The sequence below is a fragment of the Sinohyriopsis cumingii genome, chromosome 17 (genome assembly GCF_028554795.1).
Source record: "Sinohyriopsis cumingii isolate HCF-2022 chromosome 17, ASM2855479v2, whole genome shotgun sequence".
In the NCBI taxonomy this organism is placed as follows: Eukaryota; Metazoa; Mollusca; class Bivalvia; order Unionida; family Unionidae; genus Sinohyriopsis; species Sinohyriopsis cumingii.
The window spans coordinates 72,525,759-72,544,181 of record NC_142977.1 but is presented as its reverse complement, the minus strand read 5'-3'; the positions used below and the strand labels follow the sequence as shown (position 1 = coordinate 72,544,181).

At 37.8% G+C, this 18,423-nt stretch overlaps 1 protein-coding gene across 1 annotated transcript in view; it reads right to left on the bottom strand.

Annotated features, from left to right (window-relative positions):
• LOC149779229 (von Willebrand factor D and EGF domain-containing protein-like) overlaps window positions 1-18,108 on the bottom strand; it is a 42,117-nt gene extending 24,009 nt beyond the window's left edge. Inside the window, exons 1-3 of the mRNA XM_089938410.1 lie at window positions 18,019-18,108; window positions 14,305-14,646; window positions 462-550 (exon numbers count right to left, since the gene is read on the bottom strand). Of these exons, the coding sequence (XP_089794536.1) occupies window positions 462-550; window positions 14,305-14,646; window positions 18,019-18,108 (521 nt within the window). The remainder of the gene's footprint in view (window positions 1-461; window positions 551-14,304; window positions 14,647-18,018) is intronic.
• Between the last annotated feature and the right edge of the window lie 315 nt (window positions 18,109-18,423).

Below are 18,423 nucleotides of genomic sequence, written 5' to 3'. Positions count from 1 at the left end.
TTAAATTTCATATTTATCTTTATTCCTTTTTAGGAAAATACATTCTATTTTGCGCTAGGTACAGACAAAATCTTCCTTTCCACGGAAAATCTCAATATGACCCACCACCAGGAAAATGAAAGATAGCACATAATCCCCTCCCCAGTCTAAGTTTAGCACCTTTAATTAAACTATCACAATTATACAATTGACTTGGGCCCTTTGAAGTTTTGTGTCGGCTTCCCTTTAGTAGATTAAAGATTTACAGTGTAAGGGTTAGATATTAGATCATAAAAAGAGATTAATATGCCTAATGATTGTTTTGTTCTAAAGACTAATTTGAACGCGCATGTTCTTTGTTACCTTACTTTTTTAAGTACTCAGTTTAATGTATTTGACAAGGTCTCTATTTTTTTAAAAACCATAACCATTATTGACTTTGCAGATGGAATTTTCATCTTTTTAAATATGAAGTTCCATACCTTCCATCAAATGTCCGCATGTGTGGATCATTGGTTGATGAACATACTTTTCCTGTCCAATCTTTCTTTGGAGGTTCGAAGATTTCAACCTGAAAATAGTATAACCGTAAATATTGTTAAGACAATCATTATTCATTTTCCTCCCGCTTAGATGGCGCCACAGGAAATAGCCGACCCGTATCTTCGGTTTATCTTCAACCCTAATGCTATCGATACATTATTTTAATACCAAAATGCATCTTTTATCTATATAACTTTATCGTAACATTTCACGAACAATATTCCAAATACAGCGTTAAAATATATTCATGGTACTAATAATGATGATGACAATACAGCTGCCGTAGAAGAGTAGTATAGGTAATTGAGAGTAGCATCGTTAAGAATAGACCAGGGGGAGATCACTTTGTGTGGTCATTATCCGCCAGTACCTATACTACCTGGCAATGCTTGCCTTACACAAAGCACAATGGTTTACTAATCAGACAACTGATATGGGTACAATTGTCATTGGAAACTCTTTTCTGGTATAAATTACATTAACAGAAATGACGGATTACGTGAAGTCATATCGTTATGTCATAGCGCATTATCTTCCGACCAAGCATCGAGAACAGTTTAGCTCCATAATATTAGCGAGTACAAAGTTCGGTGTGCCTGAAAAGAAAGTCATCAAAATATGTGACGCAAGACAGATCGAGTTAAAAACCGGTTGAACGTTTATTTATGCCACCCCAGCTGAAGAATGAACAAGGGATGGTAAACAATTATTGTGATAACGTAGAAAACAGAAGGGTATCGACAACGCCTCATTCTTTAATTTTCCAATAACCTTCTTATTAACCAGATCACAGTATTACTATTCTGAGGATATTCCGAGAAGTCAAATAGGTCTCGCGCGTCATATATATCCGCGTACGCTTTTTCCATCTTCGTAGCAGAGACTATCCGTGTCGTTGAATAATAATTTTGCTCATGCTGCCGTATTGTTTTATTGATAAACCCGTAGTGAAATTAGTACATCATCATCTTAGATAACTTCAGCACGGTAAATCCGCAGTAGATGGGCTTATCGAGTTTGATCATCGTCCGCTTATTATGGATCACCACTAAATAATCAGAATAATACCACGCTCGCACGTGTCCCAACATTTTTCAAACACATCAGCGAGCAATAACACAGCAGTGGTTTAATACAAGTCCTGATATTTGCCAAGATTTATAACCTGAAAGATGAGGTACCACTTGTGAGAGCTCGAAAATGGAGGCAACAATTAAAAAAAATGGACGTCAGAAAGAGAAATGACAAGTCCTTTCCCCACACTCCAGCTTTCACAGTAATATGAATACTGCTTTTTTAGATACGTATGATGATGAACCAAGTGAAAATATCATCCATTCATATCGTGATGACTTTAATGATCAGCAGAATGAAGTCAGCTCTTTGGATGACAATGTAAGACAGTTGAATCAAATATTTAGAAGTTCCATCAGCTTTAACTGACATGGGGAGATTCACACCAACATTGAAAATGAACACGCAAAACGTTTAAAAACATAACCTGCACGTCCTTTTAGAATGGGGCTCTAGCTGGTATTAGCAAAACAGATCCAGTAGGATTCTGACTCTATATTCAATATAGAAAAATTTCCATTGACTTCATACAAGTTCTGAATCGGACAAATAGATTACGCGCGTGCACGAAGGTAATTTGAAACCAAATGCACATTATATTAAAAAATCAACCGTTGTAACAACCCCCCCAAAATATAACATCACAAAACGCAAGACTGTGTATGATGCATCAAACTAGGTGCAACTTAATGAAATCAAACATTATACAATAGATGTGAAATTTGACACTAACTAGAAAACTGCTGTATTAATGAATAAAATAGAAATGGAATTATTATAAAAATCTATAAAGTTGACAAGGCCATAGCATGAGACAGCAAATATCCAGAGAGATTGTAATAAATCATAGGCTGACAAACCAATACTCGTCAACGAACATAATGAACAGCCTAAAACAGATGAAAATCGATTTCATTATGGTCCTTTCGCTCAAGTAAAGACAATGATTACAGGGTCATCTATCCTGAAAGAAGTCCAAGCCAGAGAACTTCCGTGTGATGCACCTGTGAAATCATATGATGTTACCCCTTATGATAGTCTCAAAGGAGATTTGTACTAAGTTGATCTCAGTAAATAACACCCAGTTGTAATAGGATGACATATCGGTAAATATCTGCAGTAGTTGCACAATGTGAGACGTGTCTTTACTGTACTTTACATGTCTGTGCTATTGCTATTCATAGCTTTTCATTTAAAAATCGTGATAGAGATAAATAAATGAGGAGGGATAATCCTGTATGATTAAAACATTCTATTCAATAGGTGAAGAACTGATTTAGAAATATTGAATACATAATCAATATGGATCGCATTACGTTTTCTCTGTAGTAAATACATTTATGCCTGCTCTGCTTGGCGACCTCATTTTAATGTTGCAAATTCTATCGTTGTTGTTGTTGTTGTTGTGGGGTTTAACGCCATTTTTCAGCACAAGATAGGCTATATATGGCGGCCAGTATTAATGGTGGAGGAAGAACCCGGGAAAACCCCTGAAAGAAAGAAAGAACCACCGACCCACGAGAATTACTGGCAAGCTTTCTCACATGCCCACATAGGCCGAACCCGAGACTCGAACCCATGTAGATAGAGGTGAGATGGCAGAGATCCGTAACGATGAGCGCTTTAGACCACTCGGCCACTCGGGGCTCCTTACGAAGGCAGTACATTTATTTACGATAGACTTTGCTGGCCCCCGGGTGGCCGAGTGGTCTAAAGCGAATGGGAACTCGATCATGTTACTTTCAATATTCACCTAATTATATCAACTGTTACTATGGATATTATCATTAATATAGACACAAAGAATAATCCCAAAATGTAAATGGACCCCTCCCAATTCTGATTCATTTCCTGAGTCGCTGAAAATAGTCATGGTATGCGTAATACATAAGGTAAATATAACGATTCGCTCATCTAAGAATGAAATGTCTGTTTTACATGTATTATATAACGTTATTGAAAACATATTGGTAAGCTTCTTTTCAGACAGCTTAACAAAGTCCAACTCCATGACAGTGAAGTTTCAGCCAAAAACATCCATGTCAAACTGCCTTGACCAGCGGCTACTAGCAATAGAAATAAATCCAGCAAACTTATTCTTTGACCTTAAAATATCATTGATTGACCATTAGGTGTTAATTGGAAAATAATGAGCCAAAAAGTTTTCTTGAAACTAAGTTACTTGGTTGAAATAATAGTTTGCTTTAAGATTAAAGCTTTTTTTGTACGAGTAAAAATACGATGTATTTGGGTTATATTTTAAGTTGTGTACCCCAAAGCTGTGCTATGTTTAAGTGACTTAGCTTTGTATCCAATGCAAAAATAATGCAAGCCTCTTCGATGATGAGGCTGCGGTACCAATATATGGTAAATCGAAACTCCTTTAATCATAAAACTTGAAATCGACTTAAACAATTAACTGTTTGGTATTTAAAAAAAACAAAAACAATAAAAAACCAAAACAAAATGGGTATCAATTCATCTCAAACGAAATGTTATGATAATAGGAAGAAGACATAGCCTATCTACTAAAAAGGACTTACTGCTTAATTAAAATCGCTTAAACAGATTGTGTGTGAAGAAATAAGCACTTCTTGGTGTATACATTGACCAACAGATCAGTTGGAATTCATATATAGACCACCGATGTGAAATGTTCATCGAAATAACGACTGTCCTCAAAATACAGTCAACTTTGCACATCCCCAGTGGCTTAAACTATATTATTTTGAACGTATATATATATATATATATATATATATATATATATATATATATATATATATATATATATATATATATATACACATCACTACTAATAGAGTAAGACCGTTCCGGTGGCCTAGTGGTTACAGCGTCCGCCTCGGAAGCAGGGTGTCGTGGGTTCGAACCCCTTCCGAGTCATACCAAAGACTTACAAAAATGGTACTAACAGCTTCCTCGCTAGGCGCTAGGCGTTAAGAGGTTAGTGTTAGGACTGGTCGGCCTGGTGTCATGATAATGTGACTGGGTGGGACATCATACTACATGTCTGCGGTATGTTGCCCCAGTGCTAGACATCACTATAAACTGCCACACTGCAGACATCGTAGCGATATGACTGAAAAATTGCTAAAGCTATGTTAAAAATCCTAACCACACACACACACACATGCACACACATACAAGCATTCACACACACACACACACACACACACACACACACACACACACATAGACTACAGCTGCACTATCTGATGAACCACCTCCGCATCAGTGAAACCCCCCTTAAGATACACACACACACACACACACACACACACACACACACACACACTATTGTGTGAGTGAGTGCGCAAGTACAAATGAGTGTGTGTAAGTTATTATAACATGCTAAAAGGGGTCTGGAGTGGTCGAATAGTCGAAGGCACTCACCTTTACAGATCTTCAGCGACATTAATTCTTAATATGCATCATTTAAGTATTTGTACAATAGAAAATGTTAATAAATATCACACTCGGCAGCTTACGAATAAGAAGGTAATGTATATCTTACTACCATACTTACAGGAGGCATTAAAATCTTGAGAATCCTAACGTATCGATATTAGTGTTAACTGCCCGATTGTCCGTTACCCTCGTGTGTGTGTGATGTCTCATTTGAATGAAAGTCTTTTTCAATTGTGTTTTGCCCTTATTTTACAATAACATTTTATAATAAACCGATTTTTATCACACTGAATATATTTATATTTCTATAATGCATTAATGGAACAGATAACGGGCTCAGGTTGGTGTAATTGGGTTGTTAATACAGTATATACCTATTTATGCAATGCAATTTTTGGAGACTGCTTGGTTAGGATATTTGATAGCAAGAATTAACAAGAATATATGCTTCAAAAAAAAAGGGAAAAGTAATGCTTTAATACATACAACACATGCTTAGTTTCAAAACCATTTATTTCCTATAAGTCATACCGCCGAAGAGTATCTTTATAAGAAATTCAGAAACCTTAAATATACAATGGGTAGTAAAAATGTTTATTTGCGTTATGTTTTGGTAATGAATGAGCATTTTTGTTTAGACTCTTTGCATGTTTGTGCTTATATAGGTAAGTCGTCGTACCCGGATAATTTTGCAAACGAACTAGAAAATTCAATATGATGATAAAATACTCAATATGTCAAGAATAATACATTAATAATCATCAGATGTTTTCTATTGTTTTTCTTGTACATATATTTAGCATAAAGACAAACTACATATTTGAACAACAAGCACTATCCAAGTCAATTAAATGAGTTATGGACACTAGTTGCAAGTCTTCGAAATTTCTCAGAGCTGCACGAGTATCACTGTGCTATTCTTTTGTATTGTCAAACTTTAAGGAGCAGTTCTAATATGTCACAGACAACTCTAGCATTCCTGCATATTGTATCATTTATACATTTTAAGTTCTAAGTAAATCGAAGGTTACAACTAGTAATATTACTTTACATGCGTTGAGCAGCAGCGAGGCTGAGCAGACCAATTATTCGGGCGAAATAAGGATTAGAGTAAGGGGCTGAGGTTTGGGCCTGAATAGACAAAAATACTCGGTCAAAGTAAGGCTTTCAACAAAGTTGGCCACACAAAGCAGGGACGCTGATATGAGGGCTCAGCCACTTCGCTATAATAACGCTTCAAGAAATTCCAAGAAAAGAAAAAAAGGTTGGGGGGGTGGGTGTGTGTGGTGTGTGGAGTGAATCGACCTTTGTAACCGAATTTTAACTCCGGGGTAGCGCTGACAGGTGATGTAATTAAATCGTTGTTATATAAATAAAAATGAGTGATTCTGTGCTAACATTGGAATCTCATACATATAAACTAGCTCGACAACGACTAGAGGCGATTAAGAAATATCTCTCCGTCCGAGAGTCTGTCAAATAACAACTACAAGAACGTCAGGAAGCTCGAGAATTATTGCAGAAGGTGCTGCAGAATTATTTAAGCCGGTCACTGAGACTACTAAAGTTCTTTCTTCAATGGCGAGACAAACCGGGAAAATAACAAAAAGAGCTAAAGCTACTAAAACAGTTCTTCGAGAAATAGCTGGTACTCAGCCACAATTATTAAAACGTATCGACCAAGCTCGTGTTGAGATGGGTGATATAAAGGATCGTATTACACCAGAAACAGATCAGCCACCGAAATTTAGCACTGATATTATGGATGAATTTGCCAAGGAAGATGTTGCAGCTATCAATGATCCAAACAAATAGTTGGAATTGCTGCGTTTGGTTGGGATGAAAAAGAAAAATATGTAAAACCTAAAAATGTTAATAGTATGAAAAGTCGTGCCAATTGGCGTAAATACGTGTATCTCATTTCCTCCGGTGCTACGCAAATTAGAGATGACGTAAGTGGTGTTAAACTTTTTAGCCAGACAGTAGATGAGTATATTGAGCAAGAGAAACACGATGAGGAACGAAAACAAGAAGAAATGCAGAGGCAACTTGAAAAAACAAGAGAAGAAAGGAGATTAATATTAAGAGCTAGATCTGAAACGAGGAAGAAATCATCAATGAAGCAGCTGAGATTTGTTAGCGATTATTTACAGTGTGCGTGTAATGGACATCAACGTTTAGCGGGCACTTATCGATGAGATTACCGACGATTACTACAGCGACTGTCATTACAGTGACTAGGTATGCAATTAGATCAGTGATAAAAATATGACGTGATCATGCACAATGCTCAGCGTGGACCTGTGTTGGTCAGGGAGATAAATTCGCAATTACCAGCTTACATATAATGTTATCTACGGAGATGGACTTGGCGATGTTGTTCATGGTCTATTCAGAACGGTAGCACCAAAAGCGATCCCGATTGCAAAACAGTTATGAATGAAACCATTAACGGTGTTAGTAACAAGACGGTAGCATCAAAAGCGATCCCGATTGCAAATTAATTATGAATGAAGCCATTGACGTTGTTAGTAACAAGACTATTGGCACTGTTGATGATGTTGCTGGTAAACCATTCGCAGCGATCCGAGACAGACTAGCACGATTACTACGCAGACCATCAGCGGTCCGACCGCAGTCAGTAAATCTGACAGGCACAGAAATGATGCCGGCACGCGTTGGTAAAATAAAAAAAATGAAGCTGCTAATGAACGGTTGAAATAATTAGCTGACTTACCACTAGCAAAAAAACCCCAATCTTCCGGGAGAGAAAAAATATAAAACAGCAAGTCTGATAGCAGGAAGAGGTCTGACTCGACTTCGTTTTAAATGACAATGACGGAATAAATATTGAATCATGTCTCGAAAATGTTGACGTTGGTACGACGATACTGGGCCTCGCAAGATATTCCGATGGTAATTCGCGGTCCGCTGGTCCGTCAATGATGTTCGCGAAGGATACCACTGATCATCACTAGAAACGTAACATGACAATGCGAGCAGATCCATCTGGTACTCAACGTAAACATCAAGAGATCCTCCTATATGAGGTCCAGAAGCACTTGCTGTACTCAATGCTATATCAAGTTCTTAAGCAGCACCACATAAAGTCGTAAAAAAATATACCAGTAGACGTTTTAAAGAACTCTAAGTTTATAATGGTAGATATTTACGGAAGAACTCTCGCTAGAGTTAAGAAACCTGGTCGCTGCGACGTTGATTTGTCAAAATATGCGACACGAGATGAGCTTACTGATCTTATTAACCTCGCTGGGGTTGAGAAGGATGAAGTAGATGTTTTTTAGGATCAATATGGAAGGTTAAATATGAGCATGGTTAGGTGAATTTATATTGTCCGGCGAGTTGTATGTGCTACCGTCGCTAATATCCCGGTATTTACTGAATCCGGGAAAATCAGAGATTCAAGCGTATCAGTCGTGACGAATGGAATGAAGATAAACAAACGTGTTGCTAAAACCGGTGATACGATGGCCGGTGAACTCAACATCAACATAAATATAATTTTTTCTTCTTTTAGAACCAGTATCAGACGATAAGAAATACGTGGATGACAGAGACACTGCATTTAGTGATAAATTAACCAAGCTGAGATCTCAGTATGATAGCCACGTTGTAGCGTTTCAGGATCAGAGCAGAACAAACGTTCGGAGACTCAGTGCAATCATTGAAGATTTTTTTGGAGATCCAATAGACGTCAACGTTAAGCTCGCTAGAATTAATACAAAACTCGCGATCTAGTCAACATTCAAGAGTCAACCACAATGATTAACAAAACCCTTGCAGATGTATCTAGCAGAATCCCTGACGTCACTGAGTGTGTTGGAGAGATTGATATGCGGGTGAAATTCATAAAACTTTGTTCTTCAGCGCGGTATACACAGTAAATTCTGGATCAGCGACATGTTCAGCGCAAAATAACACAATCAAATATACCGCTGAGGTCACTGGCGTGAACGGGGTTTCAGTGTTCAGTTCTGCGAGATTAAGGATATTTACGTCATTCAACCGATATATTTTCTGGAACCGTGTCACTCGTGTTAAATCAAAATACCGAAGAAATATTCATATACGAGGAAACGGTCTGACAGAACTGTGACGCAAAACAATAAACAAATGGGCCGAAGGTGTGAGAGAGGATGATACCAGAATAAAATATATTGCGGAGTTAGAAAAAAGTTAAACTTCACGATAGAAGTAAGGATAATAACCAGTGAGATCTTGTACAAACGTGAGGCACCCCGTTAGTAATAACTGACCAAAATACACACTCATGGACGTCGATCTGGTGTTGGTTAGTTTGTTTCAGAGTAAAGCAGATAACGTCATCCCTCATGGATTTGATCAATTCGTTTTAAAGTCTGGTGAACATTATCGTACGGAATTTCTTCATGAGCAAATGACTCGGCTTGCACTGAAATACACAGCCGACACAGATCTAGTAATTGAATTACTGAGTAATTTTTTTACTATCTCATCTGTCAGTGCTCACTTTTGCCGGCAGAAACTTTTATGTCGACCAACATCTCAAGAATTTCTTGAAGATTTTTAGCGTTCGTGTGTTGAATATGGGCATGGAGGTCTCTGGATTGACATGGCTGCCTGTTATCCCATAAGCTTTCTTGGTTGGGTGAATGCGAGTCTTATTTTGAGAGATTTGGGCAACCGACACATGAAATGGCCAGAGTTGCGATAAATGGTCAGTTGCCGAAATTCGATCTTGCAGGATTTGCCAAGATTGATTCATTCGAATTTGCTGGGAATGTTCATACGGTCATTCCTGCTTAGTTTGGTTGTCATTTTAACGAACCAAATCCGGAGATAAATGTCAGGACAACTGCGCAAAGAATAAACGTGGTTGGGCTAAAATGGTGCTAATGAGATATATGCACGATACGAGGATATTGTTATCAATGTCAGTGAGTAATGCAATAATTTCGTATAGACCATAATACGATGTCTAGTTGCCAAAACCAGAAAGAAATGACAAGGAGATATCGTTTGCAAAAGACAGTCCGAAAAAATATTGGTAAATTTACACATGAAACATCATTTGACAATAAGCGTCATTGTTCAAGATTAATCATAGACGAGGCAAAACGCTCCTTTATAATTGCTGATACAGCCAATAAAGGAGTATTAGACACGTGCAAATCTACCAAATTGAACTAAGGTAATATTGTCAGTTACTATGATGGTGATTTTCCGCAGTTTGCTCATTCTAGATCTTCAAGGCTCGCTTAGACATCAATAAACCTATTATCGATGATTAATCAATTTCCCAAGACGATGCTGGAGTCTCCACATATTCATTTTATATCAACGAGTTAAACATAGGCCTGCTATATGAACTTCTAATAAGTATAGACGAACCTCCATGGGAGCACTGGTGAGTAAAACATGAGCTAATATATAATTATTCTGAATTCGCATATTATAAACCTCTTCGTCAGTATTATAAAAATGTCGTAGTTATCATCATCACCATCAGTTCATGATCCTGTATCGCAACATAAAACGGTTTACCATAATGGTCCTGGTGGTTCTGGTAAATCTACATGTGCGTTAATATTGTTAATGTCCATAACCCCATCGACATGATAGTGCTTACCCCAACTTGCCAGGAAGATCAAAGAGACAGGTGTTAAGTCTCATACTTATCACAGTTTCTTTCGGTGGCGCCGTGATTCGTGGACTCCAGAAAGAATGGATGAGAACCATATTCCTTAGATCATTATCTGGGATGAAATATGTACTGTCTAAATATATTTTAGAAATGTTTCTTGATTGGCTATCGACACAATCAACGGCGATTATCATATGCGGCGATCATGGTCAACCTCCCCATTGACATGAGAATCGCCACACGACTGGTTAAAGAATATGTCGATTATTACGAGGAAATGTTAGAGGACCACAGGGCCACCGATAAATCATTGAAGAAGCTAAAAGCAATGATGAGACCTAAATCCAACAAGATTCAATGTAAGATGATGCTCAGTGAGATTCTAGAGACTGCGATTGATGATTTCTGGAATTTGTGGTGCCCTCATGATCTCATAGATGCATCAAAAAAAATAGTTCGTGATTCACTTCAAAGTAAATTCATAAGGAGAAATTTCCGGAGGTATTTGTTCCATTATGTTGTCGCCCAGCAGATGCCCGTCGACAGAATATTGACGTTGAGATTTCGGCATCCATGAAGAAACAAACACGAGTTCTGATGATATTGTTGTTGTCCCCATTGGCGCTGTTGAAAAAGCTTTCGCACAGCCATCTTTCTGGACTCTAGGATAAGCAATAACAATTTATTCATTGCAGGGACTAACAGTCAATGATACCAATATTTGGATTGTCGATGATCGCGATTGGTCAAATATAGCGTATCTGGCAGTATCTAAAGTTACAAAATGTCCCAACTACACAGGATAGTTTATACTGTGGAAGATAGTCAACCTCAGAAAATTAACGAGACTACGGTAAGAAAAATGTTAGCTGGTTATCAGCGAAATGACAAAGAAACGCGAGTTCGATCTTGATATTGAATTCATCATGGAGTTGAAATGACAATGCCATCACTGTGCTTGATGTAACACTATAACGTCATCACGGTATTTTCCTAATGACCCCATGACAATTTACTGTGGACATAATCAATAGTAGCTAGGGCCATACACTTGTGAATGTGATACTTACTTCTCTTGAATGTAACAGACGTCAAGGATCTAGTGTCTTGATTTGCAAACGAGTCCGTGTTGGTGGTTATTGTGTAGTTTTAGCAATTACTTGTAACTGTTCACGGACAAATTCACGCTGAGGAGCCGTCGAATATAGTCTGTAGATTGCAAGCTTACACGAAGATCTTACCACACTATACATTTTATATTTGGTTACACTCAAAATGTGATCAGTTGCTCTTTTTTTACCACCTTCAAGTTGGCCAGGTTCATATAAGTACCGGATCGTCACGTTGCTGACCATCACGGGTCTGAGCGGCGAGTCGCGTCGCTTAGCTGGTATGTGTTTCTTCACGATTGCATCGAAAGGTTTCATGGCAATTATACACGTGACTTCATTGTTTAACGCGGATAACACTTGCGGTAGTCTCGCAACCCATTAACGAGATCTGTCCTTGATCAGTAATTCCTGGGCATACTAATGTCGAAACAATCGTTCAGCAAGAATTCGATTAAAGCGTTCAACGATTTCCTGATCAAGATGTATGTGGCGTGTCCAGTCTGATTTTGACGTTATGTTGTTTCATCACCGATTATACTGCACCAAGAAACTCTTTACCAGGATCCGCCTGTAGCAATCGTGGCCATCGGAATAGTCTAAATTGATAAATGTGTTCAACTACGGTTGCAACTTCAGTTGCTGTTTGAGTTGATAATGGTTCTGCTTCCGTGTATCTAGTCACAACGTCGACGACCGTCAAAGCGTATTTTTATGCGCGGTTCTATTTTTTTTTCGTGCTAAGCTGGTTGCAACAGTGTCATCGGGTAAAAACAAAATATCTGCCTGATGAACTTCGTTGGGAGTGCTAACATCAAACCGTCCATTTCGAATTGTTTTAGAACATGGTAGGTAAATTTGCGATATTGCTTGTCTGGACAACCAGTCTGCTACAACCTTATGCAGACACCTGCTGCATCAGCGAGTTTACTAATCGCTGCTGTGCCTTTCAAGTATCCTCTTGGACTATAATAAATTGACTCCATTATTGTAATTATTAGACAATTAATTACCCGTCTCCAATACGAGTGTACCACGCAAGCGATTCTCTTAGAGATTTATTTTTGTACAGACTTCAACGTGTGAATCAACTTGACGTCTGCGATTTGTCGTTGTTGTAGATCTTGATTTTTATAAGCAACATCATGAATATGGCACGCTCGATCAATCACAATTGCTGGATTCTCCTGGGTTTGGTTGATTTCATTTTAGTCGAGTCTAATATCATGTCGATTTGTAGGTCCACAATAATTATATCCCAGAAGATGGTTCTCACCAGGATATTTAACCCAGGGAGTTCCTGGTAATCTACTAAGTGCCGTTGCGATATCATCACCGCTTGACGTCTCAAGACGCCACAAAATTGTATTTTTTGTACCACATTTCATGCACATACCGGTAAGTGCACATCGACGATTCTTTTTGTCGTTATTGTTTTTAATACATTTGTATCAGTGAATTTTTTGCATCGAACACTATATAAACTCATATACTCATAATATGTGTTTAACACAATGATTGACTTGTCAGAAATGCGAGAACAGGAGCCAGTCAAGCTTCCTCTGGCACTACAAACTCTATTCGTGCCATTATCATTGGTCCAGCTGGGTCTGGTAAAACTCAGTTGTTATTAACCTGATAATGAGATGGTTCAGATGGGACAAACTTTATTCAGTGGCACCATCCGAGGATGACCAACGATGTTATACTGTTCATAAAGAATTAAATGAAAATAAAAAGTTGCTGGAAAAAGGGTGACGACGATGACAATGATGATAATAATGTTATTGAATTTATCCCTGACATCGATGATACGCCATCAGTCGATGATCTTAATGGTAGTATTAATAATCTAGTGGTATACGATTATGATATGCTCGACAGACAAACAAATCCAGCTCGAATATTCTCGCGAGGTAGACATAAAAACATGGACGTCATATACGTCACGCAACGATACGTTCAGGTGACTAAAGTGATCAGAGATAACTGCAACACATTGGTTGACTTTAATGGTGTTGATACACATACGCTGCGAACTATTCGTCAGAGTTGGTGTTCTGGTGATATGGATATAATTAGGTTTAAAAAATTCTTTGCTAATGCTCAGTAAATCCCATATGGATTTGTTACAATAAATTTACACGATCCAAGAACGTGATATAGCATAGGTCTTGATACAATTTTTTGGGTAAGCAACCCGTCAGCGCTACCCCAGTGAGAAGATTCCGTTTAAAACGTCGTAACACCCCCAACGTTTTTGGTGACATTTGTCGCAATTTCCCGAAGCGTTATTATAGCGAAGTGGCTGCGCCCTCGCCTCAGCGTCAAAGACTTCGTGTGGCGAACTTTGTTTTAAGCCTTGTTTTGACCGAATATTTCTGTCTATTCAGCCCCCTCCTCAGCCTCTTGGTATTATCCTTATTTTTCCAGAATAATTGGTCTGTTAAGCCTCCCTGCTGCTGGTTGTGTGTTACAAAACATAAAGCCCAAGTTTGGATCATTAATTTATGTCATCATGCTTACCTGAAAGTCACTCAGAGAATAGTCATCCCAAATCCGAACAGTAGTCCAAAATGGCACAGTCTTAAGGTGCACAGTAAATATTACTGGTAGCGAATACTCAGCAGAGTCTGCAGCTTGGATAACAATATCATGCGAATAATTCCATTTATCACTTAGGATAACAGCCCCACAGGCATCTTGAAACGAAGGCCCCTCACATTTGGATTCATCTGGAACCATTGCTTTAATACGAAGCTCACAACCTTGCATCCCAGAACATCCAAGTGGTATTGTTGAAGTCACAGTGACGAGGCCTCGCTTTGTTTCATCTCCTCTGACAATCGTTGACTTTTTGACGTCAACCTTATAATATTAATGCATATAAATATGATTATTATGCAAGAAGTATTGAACAGGTAAGTTGCATCGACTCCGTGGCTACGTTTGGTACTAGTGATTATTTATAGTGCTCGCTCACCCCCCCCCCCATTCTAATAGAGAAGAGTATTAAGGATACAAAATGCTCAGAACTGAGTCATTACATTATATGATTAATTGATCATGGTTGTGTATTTATCGATGAGTAAATTTTACCTAATCACTTTCAAAGGTAAAAGGTCTGATGTTGATAAATACATAATCATTTAATCCTTATAATTCCAATTTACTTTCATTCTGTCATCATATAATCAGATTTCATCAACAAAACATTCACTTTTAGGTAGATGGAAGTTTTCTTTCATTAGCCTCTTCACTGCGGCAGAATATATAGCCCGATCTTCGGTAGGCACGAGTCGTCGGTCTTTATGTATTGATATACGGAAGAGTGTCAGAGAGGTTCATGCCAGTGATATATATTTATGATCATTATTTTAATATAAAAAATATGGTTGATACTATTTAAGCCAGGTTATTTTTTTCTTTCTAACATTACGCTTGCGTATGGTACGTGTTGTTATATCATCCGTTGTTCTTGCTTTCTACGCATTTCAATCTTTCAAAAGTAAAAACGTGTCCAGTTTTAGGGAGATCCCTTGCTCGACATTTGATCCTGATATTTAATATCAGACGGTGAAACAATGTCGATACAAAGTACAATGTTTTCTCAAGACTGACTTGTAAAGCCAGCCATATGCTTTCTTTGGCAAAACGGGTGATTGTTGGAATGCAGAAATTACTGTGTAATTACTTTGTTTTAGCTTCTAATGGGCGATTTTAATGAGGGAGTTGCATATTTTGGTCGGAAATCAAAACGTTTGGTGAGTGGGGCTTCTTGTTGTTATTTTTATAGTGTAAGAGATTGTATAGATAAAGCTTCACATAAAATGATCTAGAAACTGGGAACCAAAAGTAGTCCGCAGAATATACCGACGTAAAAACCACTCTTGATCAGTATCACTTGTTCGTTTATATCCAAACATATTGTAGAATATTCGGTCGAATCATAACAATTGGAATTATTCATCAACGTATAAGTGCCACCAAAGGGTATCTAACACTGTAATCTACGCGTTTCAAACGAAACGGTAGTTTCTTTACTAACACGGCTGCCATATTTGCCTTTATTTTTTCAGGAGTGATATGTTTATCGTCTGCCATAAGTGCCGAAAGTTTGGTCAGTTTCCATAGCTTTATGAGTTACATCTATTTTGTCCCATGTACATGAGAGTTACAATGCTTGCCCTTTTTGGCTTGCGAATAATTTGCCAATATTGTCTGCATACGACAGAGATTTCATCTTCCATGGACTTTTTCAGGAAGCATAAAAGTACAGCAAGCAAGTTCGTTGTTTACCGTGGACACTTCTGTTTACTTTAAAACGCGAACAAAGTGACAGTTTTCGTGAACCCCAGGAGACACGTAGGTTAGAAAAGATAAATTAATGAATGAAATGACTAAGTTTTGTTCATTTTATTTTGTATCTCTCGTGTGTTTCGTTTTAAATCAGTGGTGGTGGCAGTGGCGGCAGGGGTAGTGCCGCAAACTGCACGGAGGGTAAGCAAATAGTATAATAATTGCCCAATGTAAAATAGTGTATTATTCGCATAGCATCCCACCCGTTTTAACTCTCCCTCCTCCCACTACAGGGATATAAAATTACACAAAACGTTCGTTCATTAATTTATGATTATAACCTGATTGTCGTCAGGGATACACCAATCATTTTATTTGCCTTTCAAACCAAACAGTGTGCATAACTAGACAGACTGCTCAACATCCTTTCTGCGTTACTAGTACAGTCCATTTTCAGCAATAACTGTGACGTTTGCATCCACTAGTTTCAATGTCAAGTTTTAATATTTAAAAAATTGAACAAAATAATACGGTGCAACACTTGCATACACCTGCTAATGGCATGTAACTCCCAAAGTTACTGAAATTTACGGAATTATTCAGAAGTCATCGAGGATGAAGAACCATATCAAAGCTGTTGTCTGAAAAAGATAGACGCAAATATGGCGACAGTGTCAGTAAACGATCTCCCGCTTGTTTTGAAACGTGCAAGAGGATGTCGTTAGAGACTCCCCGGCGATAATCGGGTTAGAAATAAGTAAGTTCTGTACGTTATTTTATATCCCTAATGCTTTTAGCTCTTAAAATTGGCGGCACACGGGTTGGGGTGGGTAAGCTGGGAACAAAATGTCAGGTGTGTGTACATTCTTCTCAGGTGGTTAAAGCTGATGAACATTTGGGTTCGAGGTTTTGTAACTTTAATATTTTGTAAAGACTGCGGAAGATGTTGACAAAACCAGAAGCAATATTTTGTACCTCTAACAAGCTCACATACGATGGTTTATACAAAATGTAAGCAAAATGGTTCAAATCGTCTCTATAAATCAGAAACTGTACGCGATTTGTAAGTGTTGCTTAGCTCCTTGGTAGCAACCTTCTGACCAACATACCTGTCTAGTTACCTAAGCGAATAGGTTAATATTTAACTAATATTTAACTAATTACAATTCGGAATAGCTTGCTCGCAAACCAAAAAGTATGTGATTTATCTTGAAAGTTCCTATAATTAATAACTAGTGTTAATTTATCAATGAATCGTCTATTTCAATAGTGGTACTACTTGATTGAAAGTCCATAAAGCTTATCATAATAGAGCTAATAAAGCAACAGTGATATGTTAATTTCTAATCTATATACTCACTCGAATTCCAGCCCAAAATGCATCAGATCGTTCGGACTGCGTACCGGGAGTACCCTTTGGTCCAGAGAGAGGTAATACAGTACAGCTTATCTGTAAAATGGAAGCATTTTTACAAGGAAATTTCATATTTTGCAAAAAATCATATCACACGATTAACAATGCCAACAAACGGGTAACATTCTTTTATCAGCCACAGCTGTACCGAGAGCACGACATTTCAGAGCCAAGCAACACGAAGTTATTATTACGGGATGTAAGGTTCAAAAGAAGAACAGTATATGTGACTATTAGCAACATCAGCAGAATAAAACAGGAGAATCGACCACGAAAACTTCAGAACTGCATCTTCCGTACATATATACCGTTGCCGCTGCGCAATGATTTTTCAATGTCAGAATCACTCACTATATGTATGCATACATACATACATACATACATACATACATACATACATACATGCATGCATGCCTACGTACGTACGTACGTACGTACGTACATACATACATACATGTTCTTGTACAGGTCAAATATAAAATGTGTTATATCTGTCAATAGGTAACATTTTGTAAGACACCACTTACCTCAACACCCAGTGTCTGCTTCATTTCTTTCCTAAAGATGTCCTCTGTTAGCTCTAGGTCAGACAAATTCTTATTTGGCTTTTCCGGCATGATATACATTTTTTGTACATTGTTTTTGACTGTATACCAGATCACTTGGTAATAGAGGTTATCATCTAATACATCTTTTGAGGGTTCAAATTTGCACACAAAGTGGACGTGAGAATAATTATCTTTTGTTACCCAATCAGATTTTGTTACTTCTAAGGGGTAGACTACAGGCTTTAGCGGTACGAAATTTGGTTCTTCGCCTAAAAGTAATGAAAACCGAAGATCAATGTATTCATCTAATATGTCCTAAACAAGAGTGATATATTTATTTCAGTTTTTCAACTGCTGCATTTTGTAGGCACCTTCTTATACACT